General features: G+C 38.0%; 1 protein-coding gene across 24 annotated transcripts in view; it reads left to right on the top strand.

The window, feature by feature from the left end:
• NRXN1 (neurexin 1) overlaps positions 1-18132 on the top strand; it is a 719965-nt gene that overhangs the window by 138077 nt on the left and 563756 nt on the right. For 4 of the 24 annotated variants that reach the window (XM_086460687.1, XM_086460698.1, XM_086460684.1 and 1 more), the window contains exon 4: positions 15834-15859. The exons of 19 other annotated variants lie outside the window; for them this stretch is intronic. In XM_086460687.1, the coding sequence (XP_086316813.1) occupies positions 15834-15859 (26 nt within the window). Of the gene's footprint in view, positions 1-484; positions 507-8598; positions 8611-15833; positions 15860-18132 lie in introns of all 24 variants that reach the window. One more of the 24 variants, XM_086460685.1, reaches the window with a different exon arrangement.

Here is an 18132-nt window from a genome sequence, read left to right as displayed (position 1 = left end):
TCCAGCCTGGGGCGGCTCTAGGACCGGCACAAGGCAACTCCCGGGGTGCAGCTCCTGCTGCATCGGGCCCTTCCGGGTGTGCTGGGCCCGGCGGCGTCCTGCGAGGGAGGGGCTTTGCTGGAAGGGCTTTGGCCGGCGCTGTGCTGAAGTAAAAAAAATCCCCTTTTTTTTTTTTTTTTTTTTTTTTTCCCGTATGCATGTGGGAGCGGTGTTATGTTCCCGCGGGGTCTGAAAGACCTAACCGGTTTGTTTCGATGCCTGGAGGCCCTCGCCTGCCGCGGCAGCAGCCCGGCTTGTCGTGGCGAAGCCGGGCAAGGCAGCTCGCTGCCCTGGCCACCGGCAGCGCTCAGTCTGTTATGAAAATGAACTTTAATCTCTACAGCAAACATGCCTCGGGGGCGAGGGGCTTCTTGTCACTCAGCTTTTAAAGTAGAAATCGGCAAGGAAAGAAGGAGCAGGGCTCGGGATGGCGCTCCCACCCCAGGGGCTGGCCGAGGCGGGCAGGCGTTCACCTCAGGCCGTCCCCGGCGCCTTGCCCCTGGGTGCTGCCCTGGAGGCGCGAGGTAGGGGCGTTCGGTCCCGCACCCTGGCTTTGCCTTTTAGGTTGGTCCGTTAAAGACCTCACTTGGTGTTGAAACTAAACGTTGGCAGGGTAGACGCAGGCTGCTGCTCTTCCTTGACACTGCTGCCTCAGGTGTGAAGGGTTTTCAGCCCCTAGAAGCCATGCGGTGGCTGCAGTGAGGCAGCGATGCAGGGGCTTTGCCTGATGGGTAAATGCAAATGTAAACCCTGAAATGGAACAATTTAAAGAAAATATTGCGTGCAACTAACATTGGTTTGGAATTAACCTTGTTTGCTCTGGCTGAGGTTGATGCAATTTAATGTAACATATATTCAAGGTATGCAATTTTAGATAGCCAAAGATGGCCTTAAATCAAGGTGGTGATTTCTGGGTGTGTGTCTATCTGTTTCCATGGAATGTGAATGGGAGAATGAAATCTGGCTTTCACTTTCCGTTGAGTGGATTTGAAGCTAGCACTGCAGAGATGAATTTGTTCGTCACAATCCTACTGTTCTTCATTTAACTCTACCCTTGTGTGAAAAATGATAGCTGCTTTTACAAAGTGTCAGTTTTCCAAGTCTTTTGGAGCTCTGTCTTAATGTGTTTTGACAGAAATGGGAGCTTAAAGTTTTTGCTCTTTATGCCAGTTCTACAAAACCAAAATCATCTCTGATAGTGAAGCTTTGATTTGCTATGTTCAAATTTCTATTCTTCTGCTGGAGAATAAAGCTCGTCTGGGTGTCAGAGTTGCCTCCGCAATTGAAAACTGTGGTGGGGGCAGGAAGCATGACAGGCCCAGGTCTTCACATGGCAGGTGTATTGGGGAATCTTGCACAAGTTAGAATTTATAAAGACCTCATTCAGCATGTAGATGAGTCTGGTTTTGGTTTAATAAGTATCAGACTGCTTCTTTACTCAAGACTGCTGAATGTGGCTTTGGCAGAACCTAATAACCAGGTGATCATAAGTACTTGTGTCTTTCATGTGATAAACAATACATTATCAACAGTTTGAGTTATGTTGATGCTTTTTGGTTTTTATTCTGAGACTTCATTTATAAGAGGGTAAAGTTACTTTAGCATTAAAATCTAAAAATGTAAAACACTACTTCCATGCCCAACCCACCCACCCCCCACCCCCTGTCTGTTATTTTGTAAATGAATAGCACGTCTCAGATGGTGAATCACACAATTGTTTGAACTGTCTGCATTTACTTTTTTGAGGCAGTCTAAAATGCGCCCATTTGAGGGTTTGAACTTTTAGTAGTAGGTGCTAATTAATAAGTCTTGGTTTAGTGAAAACTAAGAGCATCTGCTGATAATACTCTTCAGTATATTATAACAAGAAGAAGGGAAAGGAACCCAAAACTGGGGAGAAGATATTTGGAACTAAAAGTAATTCTTGGAAAACTGAAGGATATGAAGCTTTTGGAGCATTTTCTAAGCAGCTAGACTTGATGTAGACATTAAAAAAAAATGAATTCATGAATCTCTGTTGTATTACAGCTGTATGCAATTATGTCAGAAATCTCAAGCAAAAGTTCTCAAACTTAGGGGAAATTCCTATAGTCTTAGTGGTTCCAGAGTTGATAAATAGACTGTGAATACTTTGTGTTAAATTTTAACAGCATATGAATGAGAGGATTTTGATTGCAGTCCTGTATTTTATATGAAAGTTTGAGTCAGGGTGTGGAGGAAAGTCAAATAATGAATCAATATTTTGGCAATTATTTCAATAGATATGGGCTGCAAAACCAACTCTTGATCCCTCAGCTGAAGCAGAAAAATGAATGGGATGTGGTATCTTCTGTCTAGAGAACACAGAATTATACTCCAGATTCATTAATTTTGTGTGTTTGCTGTTGTTTCGCATTTAATAGACTTGTTTGTGAATTAAATCAAGCACAAATTCCTAGGGGGGAAAAAATGAACAAACAGGCACAAATTTAGAAACATGACTGTCTGGTCAGGCTAATGAAGCCGTTGAAGTCTTGCACATTGTTGATATGCTGCAGCAAATAAAGAGTGGTTGTTAATCCTGTATTGCCACTGGATGGGTTTATAGATAAAAGTACAGGTTCTCATTTCTGTACGGATTGTTACTTGTTTTAAAACACCTGAGAAATCAAGTAATCAAATGCTGCTGATATGGTATTAGCAGATTTTTTGTTTGGTCTCCTGTCTTATTCAGACTTCTTGTTCACAGATGGCTGATCTACTCAACTCTCAGCACGAAGTACAAATGGAATTCATGGGTTCTTTCATTGGAAAAGGCTTTCTTAGTTGAAGTCATAATGTTATACTAAGTGATACTGCAACCTCTGCAAGATGGTTATATTCTACTCACCAAACAAAACGTTTGAGTCAGCAGATAAATGCAGTTTGCAGTTGCATAAACTTTGACTGCTGTGTGTTTATAAATATGTATTTACAGTACATTTTCCAATACTTAATTTATGCTTTATGCTTGTATTAAACTAGCATATTAATCTCGGAGATTGAACAGGAGCTTGTATATCAGCAAAAAGTTATATCCAGCTAAAGTAATTTATTTAAATATGAAACATCAACAATTACTGAAGTGCTGTTTCAAATTTTAACTTTCAAATAATTTGCTCTTTTTCCTCTTAATGTTTATGTATTTTTGTAGCTGGAGGCCTATAGCTGCTGCTTTTTGCAGTATTCAGCATGGTGCTATTACTATCAAGTTACATTATTCTTAGCATATTATGAACATAAAAGTCATCTGAAAGTTCTGATAATTTGTAAGTTTAGGATTAACACTACCAAACATAACAATCATATCACATAACGATATTGTAATCCAATGAGCAAATAATACCAATTAAGCTTTTGTGTTCTTAGTAAGCAAAGCAGAAATAAACCAATTTTTACTGGTAATGATAAAATGCATGATTGTGACCATTGCCCTAGTACACATTTGTATCATGTTATATGCAGGTATAAATAGGATCTTATCACATTGCAGAAACTGGTTGAGTCCAGACCCATCATTAGTTGGGCCATGCCACCATTTGCAAGTGGTGTGGATAAATAGATGGAGAGCTGGAGAGCAGAGCAGTCAGACCTGATGACCTTGTGTCTACAGCATACAGATTTAAGGATTTCTCTTAAAACCTTTGACAAACTTTAGAGTGACCCAGTGGACTGAATGTCTATTTGTGTCTGTGAGGTGTTAGAGACAGCCTTGGAGTGCAGTTCTCATTTTGTTTTCATTGAGAGGAAGCACATTTTGGGGTTCTTTGGGACCTGTGTACAGGAACTACTAGGAGAGTTACCTGAAAAGCATCATCCTGAGCAGAAATAGAAGTACTCAGATAGCTGTACCTGCTATTTCTAGCATTGTATGATGGGTTTTGGTGTTACAGGCACCAGTAAGCCTTCCAATGTGATGCAAACCTGTGTTTTATCAAGAACAGGTAAAATAGGATTGGGGTGTGGGGATGAACAGTTACAGATTTCAGAGCATTGCATTTTTTGTTTCTAAAATTATCACTTCTGTTTACACTTTTGAAGTTTATGAATACTTTTTCTACGCTGTGACGACTAAGTACAATGATTGTGCAAAGTAGATGAGTCAAATGTCAGCTATGACATGTGTATAGTCTTAAGTATTTGAAATGGCCTGGTTCATTCTCATGTGAGACTAAGAAAATCATCAGGATATCGTCTGTTGTGAAATTTTACCTGTAGTCAGTTTAGTAATATGACATTTAAAATAACATTCTTGCCTTTTTCTATTAAGCCCTGCTGTTTTAATGGGCTTTTAGGGCATTTAGTCTGTGCAGCTGGGCTATCTTAAGTAGTTATAGAAATAATGTGAGAAAAGCTACAGATTTGTTTTTTCATTTTATTTTTTTTATTTTTTAAAAGATTTTTGGCCTGCTGGCAATAGCATGTTTTAATATGAAGGGAGTAACTGCAAAATTTAGTGTGTTATACGTTTCTTAAAGTCAATATATTGATCAAAATTATCCAGTTAATCGATGACTACTATATTCAGTTTGTCTTGTGCCCTTGATAAACAAACCAGCTTTAAATTTAAAGTTACCTTTATTTGGTTTGAGGCTTTTTTGCACAAGTACCTTTGCATGGCCCTGTAAACCATGCCCAAATTTTGTAGTTGTGACTGGTATTGAGTGCCAGTGTATTGTCCTTTTTGTTTTTTTTAAATATTTCATACATAGATGAATCATCATCTAAATGTTGACCAGATGTATTCCCTTTGTTTCTTCAGTTGCTTGTAGCTGTAAAATTCAAGAGGTTATACCAATGTGAAACTGAGGCAGGTTCACATATACAGTCAGATTTACTGACCACAGAGTAACTGTGACTTTCTTTTTTCTGTATCTCTCGAACAGGTATAAATTATTAAATGCTATAGTAGAAACCACTGTTTAAGAGGAGCTCTGTCAGTCCTTTTTTTTTAATTAATCTCAATGGCTTTTATATGTAATGGCATGTCATATGTGTGCTTGTATATAGAATTTAGCATTAGTGATCTGTATTTATATATCTAATTTGTATTGTCTAGTAGTATTACAGTTTAAGACTGTGGGGGAAGAAGTGTGCTTCCCCAATTTATGTGTTGTTAAGGCTTTGTTTAAAACTGACTTGCTTTATATTTGACCTCTGGTTCAAAGTCGGGTATCTCACTTGGCAAGTGTCAGTCCAGGTTAGCTTTTCATCATCAGTTTCTCCTCTGGAATGGAAACCCTTAATCTGTGTGCAAGCAGGCCTTGAACTACAATGTTGTTAGTAAATTACAATTATGCTAAGCTGTAATTATGCTAAGTAGTTTATGCAATAAACTTGGGGAGAAGAGTAAAGATAAGGATTTAATGTCTGAAGGGCCAAGTTAATAAGGTCACTAATTATGTAAATGTAATGAACATATTCTTCCAGTTTTCAAGCTAGTTGTCTGAACAAGTATGTAATATAATGCAGCATCTTGAGACTTTTGAGATTGCTGCCTGTGAGGGCCTTGAAATGTTGTTTTAGCTGGTGGTAGTGCAGATGCTGTTGTGTCTATAGAAGTTCCAGTTGCAAACTGAGGGACAGGGTGAGCATACTGACAGTGACCCTGGCTTTAGTTAAATAAGGTCCTACCAGATACTTGCTCCATGCCCAGGTTAAGCAGTTAATTGTTCCATGACACTTGGTGATTAAAGTAATAACCATCTCCTGTCCCACAAAAACTTGAGTTAAAAAGATGGAAAAGACAATGTACTGTGCTGAGCACAATAAAGTTTTTTTATGATTTCAGTTACGGCTCAAAGCACTATAGTTAAGAAAATTATGTGGAACATGAAACATCTCACTATGTTTGTTAGGGTTTGCATGTCACTTTTTCCACTGCTTACATGAAATCAAAGCCAGCTGAGCTAGAAGTCATGCACTAGATTTGAGGCAGACCTTTGCTGTTTGAGTCATTCACTTTTATCAGCAGGATTCCATTGAGCCTTACTGATTTGATACACTGCATATGCTAAACTTGCCCTGAGATGTTAAATGTGGTGGATAGCACTTGGGCCAGATGTCAGTTAAGTTTGGATTTTATATCTTCCTTTTACACTTTTGTCTTCTGAACCGTTAAAGGGGATTTGCTCAAAAAATACATGATTCTTCCAGCTGAAACCTTTTGATTGTTGCAGTTATTTTTCAACACAGTTTATTCATCCTTAATATCCTCTCTGACCAAATTAGTGAGCGCTTTATAAGGTGTAACATGCTTATTTCCACACCAGCCTTTTGAAATACTGCCATTTGCTTTCTCTGGTTCTCTGCAGTACAGAAAATCTGCTCAGTTTTGTTTTAAACATTGAAGATATTTGTTAAGGGGTTTTAATAGCTTTGCCTGAAACTCAAATTTAGACCATCAAATTCTGCTCAACTGTCACAAACCCTGAATATGCCAGAAGTCTTTGAGTACTTGAATTTCTGATGCCTATGTTCCCTAACTGCCTTATGTAGTGCTTCTGGACTTAATCTGACTCACCTCAGATGCTGAACCATTCACTGTTCCCAAGACTAAGACTTGTCAGGATTTGAAAACAGTTTTTTTTTCTTCCTTGTCTGAAGGTGTCTGTTAACTTAGAGTGCAGCATCCTTCCTGAGTCTCTTATATAAATTACTTAATTGTAAGAAGGTTCACATAAAATATGATAGACATAGGCTCAAATTATACTGTTGCCGTGGAGGATGTGAATTTAATTTCAAGTCCTCAGTGCTTCAGTGTGGAAGCATAACAGCTTCAACAAACAGGATTTGGGAAGCTCCCCCGCTGAAGAGCATAGAGGTTTTGGTTACTTAGGGGACAGGAGAGCAATAGTGCCTGTGAATGGTGTCCAGTCAACCGAGTTAGCTAAATTGAATTTTAAATCTGAATAATAAAAACTGTTATGTGGAAAGAAGAAGAAAGGGCCTTATTGTTTTGTAAATCGTTATTTCCCAACTCATTACTGACAGTTAAACCCTGAATCTGGATTTTTTTGGCTATGTCCCTAATTACATATGTGGAAACCACAGATAACTTAAAGTACTTGGCTATGTATCTACTAGCCACTGAACAAGGAATGGATAGGAATTGATAGCAAATCCAGAACAGAAACTTTAGTCTCTCCTAGTGGTGTTTCCTGCAAGGGCCCATAATGACAGGTTCAGGGAGTATCTTCTTCTTTTTGTGCATTTAGGAACTTGCCATGCTGATAAAGACTTACTGGATTGAAACAGTTTGTTCTCAACTTCTCTGAGCCCAAAGCGTTATTTTCTTAACCTAAAAAGCCAAACTGTTGTGTTTATGAAATAATTAAACAGCCTTGGAAAAGCTCTCTATTTACAAAATAATCTTATTGAATAAAATAACAACTTTTTAATCCCAAATGTCATCCAAATAATTGAAAACGTAAGTGCAGTATATCAATCATGAACACTTGGCATCTATTTCACAAGAAATTGTTTATACAATTTGTTTTGCCTCTTTAGTTTTATGCCTTAGATTTTTGTCTTCAGGCAGGTATTTTTTTCATAAAACTACTTTTCTTTGTTTCAGTAGCATGCCTCTGCCTAATAGAGTGACAATCTAAATTTAAAATTTGGTTTAAGAATAGAATAACATCCTGATTGTCTCCAGCTCTAAATTGTGTGCATTATGCTTTCTGTGTTTTTTTAATCAGGTAGGTACTGATGCATCGAGAATTTTTAAGGGGAAAAATACACAAAAATAAAAACACTTTTACATGTGAATACATTGTGGGCAGTGGATGATGCTAATAGCTGTTTAATATTTAATATCCAAAACCCTCATTTTTTTTAGTCTTCCACAGTCCATCTGTCAGATGATGGCAGGTCTGTAATACAGCTGCAAAATCTTTTTGCTTCTCACCACTTAGTGTTTAAGAAAAAAGAAAAAAAAAACAACAAACCAATCACAAGCCCCCACAACCTTTTGAAAACCAAGTAACGAAGTGTGTTGTTTTAACACTAAGACAAGTTCTGCTAGTCTGCTCTTCTTCTCGATGATGCTCTGTTTATTACAGAACCAATTTATTTGGTCCAAAAAGATGTTTTCTTTCTGTGTTTATAAAAGAACAAATAAAAATAAATAAAAGCCTGTAGTTGCTCTCTGATCCTGAAGAACTAGATTAAAACCTTTGAACTGGGTTTATAATATAGAGGCAAATTAATGCCTGGTGTAACAACAAAGGCTAGTAGAGTTTTTGGCCTTTTTCAGTTTTGTAGATTGTGGCAAATACAAAGCTTTGAATATATTTTTTCAGCTTTAAGTATCGACATGAATTTCAGCCATGTGGTTCAGTTCAAAACCAGCCTGCTTGTTTGTCTAAACTTCCTGGGCAGCAGCCAAGAGGAGGTGGAGATCTGTTTTAAAAATCATCTCAGTTTGGTTCAATCAACCACATGCTCTACAAACTTGTCTTGAGGGGAGCTCCCAGACCCCAAAATCATATTCGCGGTGCATGAAACATCAAGTGACATAGCTGTCTGCCCTCAGTGCAGTGACATTTTGCAGTAGCATAATGCTGAACAAAGCCACGTCATCACTGTAATATTACACACTAATCCGCCGTTACTGGTGACTCAGTTCGTGTTCTTGGAGGAGGCTTCAAATACGGTAGAGAACCAGTCTGATACGGTGGGCAGATACACTGTGAAGAGTAAAATGCCACATTTGGTCTTGTTGTTGGTTTGAATATTTGTATACTAGATTGTTAGTGGGAAAGAGGGAAGTAGATTTTCTTTTTTTGGGGGGGGTGGGCAAGTCCTCTGTTTTTTGCAGTAGTGTTTTTTGTAGCATCAAGGATTTTTTCAGTTGTATATATTTATATAACTGTGTACTATCTTTGGAGTAAGATCCAAAACTAAATCAGTCTAACATTGTCTAGGAAACAAACTATGATCCCTTAAGCTTTTCATAGCTCAAGCCTTTTTGCTTCTGTGATATAATTGTAGCTGACAGAAAAGTCTAGTCTTAAAATGCTCAACCACATTTAGATTTTAAGAGTTAAAGCAGGCTCTGAAGCAAGGAAAGTTCACCTTAAAATAAATAATTATTAATCTGAAAAAAAAAGAAGCTAAGACGTTTGATACGCATATGTAAAAACTGCTTTTGGCTCCAGGCATTAACTTCTCACTATGTCTGGTCAAAAATATCTTTTTGAGGTCAGACTGTAAAATATTTGAACAAGAGGCCAGATAAAGTTGTGTCTGTCTTGTGTAAAAGCAGAAGAGTTGTTTTGGTTTAAATTGGTGATACTGAGTTTTGATTTTAGCCCAGAGCTTCACTGTAAAAACAAAAACAAAAACAAAAACAAAAACAAAAACAAAAAAACAACAACACCCCCCACCCCCCCAGAAAAAAAAAACACGCCAAACAAACCAAAAACCAAACCAACAAAAAACCCCAGAAGACCCTGCAGGTATTAAATTCATGCATCCAGGAAAAAATACCTTCCTTCAGGTTGACCCTTCCCCCCTTACTTCTAGTCAGATGTGCTTATTTTTGTGACATTTAGGTGTGGAAATGGTTTCTCAGGAAATTGAGAAGATGTGACAGATTACTGTATGCAACAAGGAAGAGGTGATGACATTTCTTCTTTGACAGAGAAGAGTCGACCATACAAGTTTTATTTTAATTTATATCTAGTTATGAAACATACTTTGTTTAACATTGATTAAAAAATCGTGAAGAATGGCTGATGTTATATTAACATTGATGAAGAGCATGCCTACTACATTTTGCATGCAGTTGCCATAGCAACCGTACTGTAGAGTGACCCAAATTAATTTTCCACCAGTCACTAAGTGCCCTGTCAGTTCTTCCTTGTGCTAGGGATGAGCAGGCTGGAAAGTACTTGTTTTTTGAAGGATCTTGCCTTATGATTTGTGTCTTGAAAGCAACGTCTGAGCTATGTTAATCAACCAAAATCTACCACTTTAATTTGTGCAGTCAAATGCACACTATTTACATCTCACCGTTATAGAAAGAAAAACTAGTAATTGAACAGAAGTAAATGTACAATATCTCCATACTAATAGGAGTAGACAATATAGTATGGTCACTGGCAACCTCTGGCTTTGCACTGCTCTGCTGCTTTTGCGTACAGGTTTCTAAGTTCCAGTTAGTGAGCAAGTCGTTACTGAGCTTGATCTTAAAACGGCCAACAAATACCATGGTCTGTATATCTAGCTAGCTCCTCACACTTCATTAGCAGGATGCTTAGTGAATGCCAGTAGGAGTCCTTTGACAACAAGAAAACACAAAATTCTGATAGAGGTATTAGCTGCTTATTGCTGCTGTGTAGCTGAGTCCCACTTCAAAACACTTGTAGAGTTGATTTGTCATGTAAGTGACGTGAAGTCAGTTGTTCAAGTTTAAACTTACTGCTGTAATTACTGGACACAGTAACACAGCAAGGCTTTTCAGTGCTTTGAGAAACGTCGTACAGTTTTGCTCTGTGTGTGGGACTTTTGGCGTGTATGTTTTTGCTGTTAAACTTTGAGCTTCCTGTTGCATGGCACTGCTTCCATTTTAAACCCTGCTGCGCTGCGCTGAACTACAGCCTGGCCGCAACCAGGATGGCAATTTGTGTATGTGTTTCCTCTCGCTGGATATCTCTCTTTTCCCCGCCCTTGTTGTTGCTCTTGCTGGACTTCTATTTCTGCATCAATCGGTACATCTTTCTTACTTGAAGCTCATTTATAGATTGCCTATTTGTGCAACCATTTCTTATAAATAAGGGTCACTTCTATATGCAGAGTAAGTGCATCTGTATTCAAATACATTGTCATATGCAAAACAGTTATTTCTAGTACCTACTTTCATAGTGGATAAGGTACTTTAAAAAATATGGACGTAAAATGCTTTGTGCACAAAAGTTTTGCAAATATAAAGTGCAGTTTTGCTGTTAACTATGTAATAACTGTTCAGATTTTATGGTACTGAGTTGATACACTATTGGCTTATACCTAGGCAGTGTTCGTATATGCAAATTAATAAATAAGTTTGCGTCTACCTTGCTGCTTTGTTAAGACAGAGCTTTTACAGATTCGTTCTGATCTTTGATAGGTTAGTTGAAAAAACTAAAGGACAAAACTTCTTCTTCAGGTATAAGACACGATTTTGAGAGGATGGGAGTCTTTCATTGGCTTTTTTTAAACCCTTCTGCTGATTCAACCAAGATCAAGTTTATATAAGTTTATTACTTATAGTATGAGTTTTATTTTATTAACTTATTGAAATATGTAGAATCTCAGCAAACATAACATTGCAGATTTAACACAAAGCTTTTAATTATGAAAACCTTACTTAGTTTCTCATTCAAAATGTTAACAATGCTTGCATAGCAACTCTAAATGTGTGAAAAAAATTGTGAAGTTTTGTGTTGTATTAATAAATATACAAGAATTCCTGCTGATAATACATGCTGTCTTACAGCTACTGAGGTGGGATTTTGTGGTGTGTTTTTCTGAACTTTGATCGCCAGATACCCTGTAAAAGGATAAATCTCTATTTTTTCAAAATGAAAACACTTGGCTGATTCCAAACAGCTGAGCAGTAAAGGTATGCTTATATGAACTTGAGGCTTGGGAAAATATAACCCTTTATAAATTTAAGCACTATTTTTTTTTTGGATAAAAAAAACTTGAAGAGAGACTAGAGGACAGACCCTCCAATGTCTCATGTAATAGTGATGACATGGACTTAACTGGATAGGGTATGCATCCAACTTCAGAGAAAAGCACTGGGCAATCCAGAGTGATCTCTTCCTTCATTGTGGTATAGTGCCTTTTTAAAAAAATTCTGGTTTAGAGACAACTGAAAATGTGTTGTTCATGACTAATGATATTCTGTCTCTGAAATATTAGTTTCTATGGAAGCCAGGTTATTTATGGGAAAAGAACTTTCAAATATCATGTCTTTGAAGAAAAAGCTTTTTAACTGCAAGAAGTAAGTCTTCTTTTGAGTCATAAAAGCTGATCGGGTTTTAAGGGCTGAGCAGGTACCTTTTGCTTCACATTTTGCAAAGTTGTTGTTGAGAACATCTAGTGGCTTACTCATTTTGAAGTTTGTAATCAGTATGCATAGACCAGGTAATGCAGGCAGAGACAGATGGGAGAGTGGGGAATTTGCACTGATAGTCATTCTCTTGCCCCTATAAACTGCTAAGGCTGTTGGGAGTGTCATAATAAATACTTGTGTACACTACTTTTCCACTGATGTATGAAGGAAAGAGAGGGGACTACACGATGTGGTTGCTTCTAATATTAGAGGACTGAATTGGTGACCTAGGATGTCCTTTCTAGTCCCATGTCCACTATTTCATGTTACCATTCTGGAATTGAAACTGTCTTGTTAATAGTTTGTAATAATCCAGTACTAGACTTAAAGGAGTAATGTAGTGAAGTAGGTTGAAAGGAACCTTAAGGAAATGTTGAGGAACATGCCAGATACCTGGAAAACCTATTCAAGAATAACACACTGTGTGATTATACTATAATACTCTGTAGTCAAATATGGTCTTATCACTCCTGATTTCTGTCCCTAAGTGTGGTGTGTAACAGCCTAAAAGATACCTGGACATCTTAGATGGCTTTTTCACTGCTCAGTTCTTCTTGTGCTAAGGGAAGCTGGTGGCTGAGGAAATGCTGTTGTCAGAGCCTTTTTTTATTTTTCTTTTTTTTTACATTAGGCCTTACACCTTTCATGGAAAGTGGAGGAGCATTACAATTCCTTGCATTAAGGCTTGTAATTTGTCAAGGAATGCTGGAAGAGGTTTGACTCATTCCTAAATGGCTTTCATCTTTCCAAAAGGGCTGTTCTTGTGCAGTTCTAATACTGATCTCAAAAACCATTAACTGAAGTTATAAAAAGTTACATACTGAATGGAGTGCCTTTCTTCCTCTGTGTGAATAGCAATACATTATTTATTTGCATGGAGACTTCAGGCTATTGCATCATGACTCTTCAAAAACACTATATTACTTACGAGTCTCCAGAAAATAACAAAAGCTTTACCTCTGTGCCTGTGTTTACCTGTAATTGGAAAGTGGTGATTCTTGCTAGCATCTGCAAGAGGGACACAGGACTCAAAAAGGAGGGGGTGGAACCCCACACAAACATCCACCCCCCAAGAACCCCCAACCTCTCAAGCCACTGTAAGGTCTGTTATAATGGCACGGTTTCCTTTAGATCTGTTCAATAATCTAAACCTAAGAAGAAGGGGCTGAGGAAGTCACAATCCTCAGTTCTCTGTGTTCTACAGGTTCTTGCACTGTCAAATTCTAAATGCATGCCTATGCCTGGGAGGCACTGTGTGTTGGCCAAGTCCTAAAAAGGGCAGGAAAACTCATGTCTTTAGTTCCTGTTTACAACTTGAAACATTTGGTTTAGTACATATATCTTGAAAATTAATGCATATCAAGATAAAATTTCTGGACATCTTGAAAAAAATGTCGGGGTAGAAATATTCCAAGCCATCCTGAAGCTTTAGTAAGTGTAATGCTGGTCTGCCTAATAAAGCTGGAAGATCTGAAGATTATTAAATGCTTAAAACAGGATTTATGTAAGGAAGAGTATGTGTTTTTATCCAGTTACTTCAGCTACCTTAACTTTTTTGAGGCCAATATAAAGATATTGGTGATAAACTCGTTAGCATTTGAAAAGAAGATAAAGGAAAAAGGTAGGATACACAAAAATGTGCTGCAGTAGGGTGAGTGTGTATGTATGCCTGCATGTTGTAGTGCTTAAATATTACTCATTTTCATGTGAGTGTGGTCAGGCACAGATGGAAGGAGTTATATTTAGAGAACAGAACTAGAGTTAGTGATAGTATCTTAAGAATTTACCTGCCCTCCTACCATCTCCAGTTGAATGGTTTTCTTCTTCAGGTAACATTGGTAACTATTACCTGTTGCAGTGTGCAGAACAGCGAGGTTGCATAACTAGCCACTGAAGGCTGCTTAAGCATTCTATGCTGCTTTGTAACAGGTTTGAATTAAATGTTGCTCAGCTGGGGGGGAAGGAAGAAGAGAGCAATTAAACATGCTTAAGTATTCTTATTTCAGTTGTAAGTCTTACTTTTCACTGTTGCTTCTAGATGTCCTTGAGGATAAATGTTTGTTCTTTTAGTGTGGGCATTAGAGAAAGGGGTCATGTGTGACTGCTGAGTGACTTTATACGGAACTAATAAGTTTTCTGGGAATAGTGCAAATATTTTATTACCCCTGCCTCAGCTGTAGGCAAACTATTAAAGTTTAATATTAATCACTTCAAAAAAGAGATTGAGGGGTTTTTCTTCCTCCTGTTCTACCTCCTTTCTTGTCTCCATCCAGTGGCTTGCCGGGGGCTGTCAGAGTAGCCCAACAAGGAATCCTGCTCAGGGAGTTGGATGCTGTGGCAACTTCAGGCCTACTTGCACAGAGGGGACCTTGGAGCAGGGAAGTTTGGGAAGTTTACTTTGCTGTCTAGGTGTTGAGTAGTCAGATTTATGCGGAGGATGCAGAAGGCAAGCTGGGAGAAGTAAAATGTTCTGTGCAAAACATTTCTGAACATGTTCACTAAGTCTTTCTAATGACTGACTGTGTAATAGCAAGCATGTCAAGAATGCGGTACTTTCTACACTACCGCAGTAAAACGATGATGATAAAACTTGAAAAAATTATGCTGGGCGAAGTGGGTTTAAGTAGTACCTGCGGAAGAGATACGGGGTACTTATTAGCTCTGCCAGGTTTCTGCATTCTATACTCCAGAAATAGATGCCACTGTTGAAAACCTTTCATAACTATACATGCACACAAAGAAGTGACATTTGTTCTTAATACGAGGCTTGTTTTAGTTTGAAGAAGACAAATGCAGCAAACATATGTAATACAAAACAAGAGAGAAGGCAGTAATGAAAGTGGTGGTTTTTAATTCAAATTGCTACCACTTGGGGTGGCAAGATTTGTAGTCTTTGAGGGATGACTAGAAGATTAGTCATAGGCAAAATGGACCGATAGACTGCGGGGATGGGGAAGTATTGCATTTCTTTAATTCAACAAATAACCATTTTGTATCTGCTTGACTTGGATTTGATTACAATGATCTGAAGAAAATTAATTTCTAATAAAGTCTTCATATACACTGTAGGGCGATGGACAAGAAATGTGATATAACCTGGAACCTATATTTTAAATCTTGCATCTGGGGTTGAAAGGGGTCTGTCCTGCACATAATTTTTATAGTAAAGTATATGCTAGTACAGGTGTTCATGAACTAGCATATTGCCCCTTACTGAAGAGTCAGCAGGCGTGGTTCCCTTTACACTGTTCAAGAAGCTAAACACCATATAGTCTGCACACTCCCGTGAGCAATTACCTTGGGAAAAAGGAGTCACCATTTAGGTAACTTGCTTTGTGTAATTGCACTGTCAGCTGTCCTGGTAAAATAAGGAGACAGCAAATGAATGAACAGAGGAAGTCTGTGAACTAGTTTCGCTGTGGCAGCCGTCATCTCAGAAATTGGACACTGTTGCATAGAGGGATAAAAATCACTTACCTGACTTTCAGAAGTGTCAGTGACAGAGCTACTAACTGAACGCAGAGTTCAAAAATTTCATTACCTTAACTGTAATAGTGTCCTTTCACATAAACACAAGCCCATGCCACTTTGACAAAGTTACTTCTACCGCTGGGCTGCCCTGTGAGTTAAAAACAACCACAACGATTGTCAAGCTGTGGCCTTCTTCCCAAAGGGGTGCTCTCCTTTTCTCCCTGGGTGGTGGCTGCAAGTCCCTGATGCTTCCCTTAAGTAGGTGAACTTTGGAACCAGGTCAAGTCCAAAAAGATATTTTAGAGATTTTTAATCTTTGTTTAATCTTAGCCTGGTCAGCCCTTTTGTTGATCTGGATTGCCATGTAACAGGATGAGAGTTTCTATAGGAGGAAAGGAGATGGTGTGAATGCATGGTGAAGGCATGTCAACCTCTTGTCAGAAGCCTCTGGATCTACTTAAGGCTGCTTATGAAACTGTGGCTTCACCTGTGCTTTGTGGGAGTTCACTAATGAAAGATTTTGGGCTGAGATATACAAACATCTTCAAAGACCTGGCTTTTCTGATGCATATGTCTTAACCATAGAAATACTGTTATTCACCTGAAAGTAATGAGAGTAGGCTTGATGTACTAAGGTTTGTTTTTGTGCAAATGGGATGAAATTTGTATTTATTATTACTCGGTGACTAGCTAGATCACTTGTAATTCTTAAACGTGTATACAAGCTTAACTGCATCTGTCCTTAGTTTCTGCAGTTGTCACTATAAATGGATGGACTGTTTGAACATTTTGTAGATGACTATAGTTCTTCTAGAAACTATTTGCAAATGGCTTATTTGATTGCTAGGTGACTAGGCATGCAATAGAAAAACTAAGCTTTCTTTTTTTGCTTCTTGAATGCATTTCTGAAATTGGAAGCCAGTGAGAAATGATCTGCCTGTAAGTAAACATTCTGCTACTGCAGAAGCAGGTAGGAAAGAGTGTGTTATTAGCCTTAAGGAATCCTGCCTTAGCAGGAGGTAATGGTGACTGGTGTTTTAAGCTAAGATAGTGCAGCTTGTAACTTATTGAGCTCTGTGGTCTCCCAGAATGATCCAAACTGTCGTTACATCATGAATTTATTTGGCACCTGGTTTTGTTTGGAAAGAGTAGCTCACCTTAATGTCTTCTCCAATGGGTTTTTCTTCTGAGTTACAAATCCTGCTTTTGTGAGAAGTTAAAGACTAAAATAAATATTGGGTTCACTTTCACATTTACAACAATACTGACATTTAACTCTGAATAAAGTTCATTAGTAGAAGCTCATTATGCAACTGGATTCCAATTCTCTTCTTCCTAGATCGTACAGCAGAAGCTGGCATTGCTATTTCATGTGAAACAATTATATCATGTTACATGGTACAGTAAGTGGATTTTTCTGCTAAAATAATCAAATGAAAGTTTACTGTCAAACTGTGGAACCTGCTTATTTTCTTCTGGTAAAAGCCATCATTAGTTCATAAAATGCACTCTTAAATGTAATATAAACTAAAATCAACTAATTTTCCGTTGAAGGCAGAAAGTCTGACAGTCTTATTTTTTAAAAACCTTTTGGAAAGCTGTAGAAATAATAAAACATGCATAATTTTTGTTGTGGGTTTTGTTTTTTTTTTCTGTTAGCTAAACGTGCTCTGTAGATAAGTTGCTATGCCGTATGATGTATATAATTTATTACTGGGTGGTGTCAAGATATGGTCCTCTGTTGTTGGAAGACAGAACTGTGTAGGCATCCCAGATTGGGTTTCTATCATACTAGATCTTATGAGTAAACCACAGGAGATCAGGCTCTTGCATGGTTCCCCCAGTACTTAGTTCCTCTTCAAATTTTTATATTTTTACTAAAAATCAACCCCTTCTTTCTTGCCTGTAACAGCATTTTCCATGTATCTGAATAGGAGGGTTGTTCTGAAAGGGATTTCCAGGCATCATTGAATGCAAGACTTACGCAATTTTTTGGTAACTGTAACAACACAGCTATGGTTCTTCCTTGTTGAGATTTGTGACTCTAGTGAAATTTCTGGTGCTCCTAACCCATTCTTGATTCCAGTGAGGTGTTTGTCAGGAGAAGTGTGCAACGGTCTCTAAATCATCTTCATGTGTCTGTCTTGGCAATATCTATCCCGTCATGATGAACAGTGTTTCTGCCACAATTAATAGCAGAAGGAAATAAGGAAATGGTGTTAATGATTTGAACTTCCTTTTTTTTAAGCTGACTTGTGAGAAATGCTTCTTATTCCACTAAGCATCCTGTGGCCCTTTATAAAGAAAGTGCTTAAAGGGTTTTCCAAAAATCCACTTCCCATTAATCTTGCCAGAAACTCAAGTGCAATATTACTCAGGGAGTTTAAACCAGTACCACAGTGCATACAGATTTAAAATAAAGGCCACACAGGAGATAAGTGAATTAAAGTAACAACATGAAGTTGTTTTGCAGGAGGTTTGATGGTTGTGTGACCAGCTAA

The sequence above is a fragment of the Leptosomus discolor genome, chromosome 2 (assembly GCF_034619465.1).
Source record: "Leptosomus discolor isolate bLepDis1 chromosome 2, bLepDis1.hap2, whole genome shotgun sequence".
Lineage (NCBI taxonomy): Eukaryota > Metazoa > Chordata > Aves > Leptosomiformes > Leptosomidae > Leptosomus > Leptosomus discolor.
The sequence above is the reverse complement of the archived record's forward strand: the minus strand, read 5'-3'. Positions and strand labels throughout refer to the sequence as shown.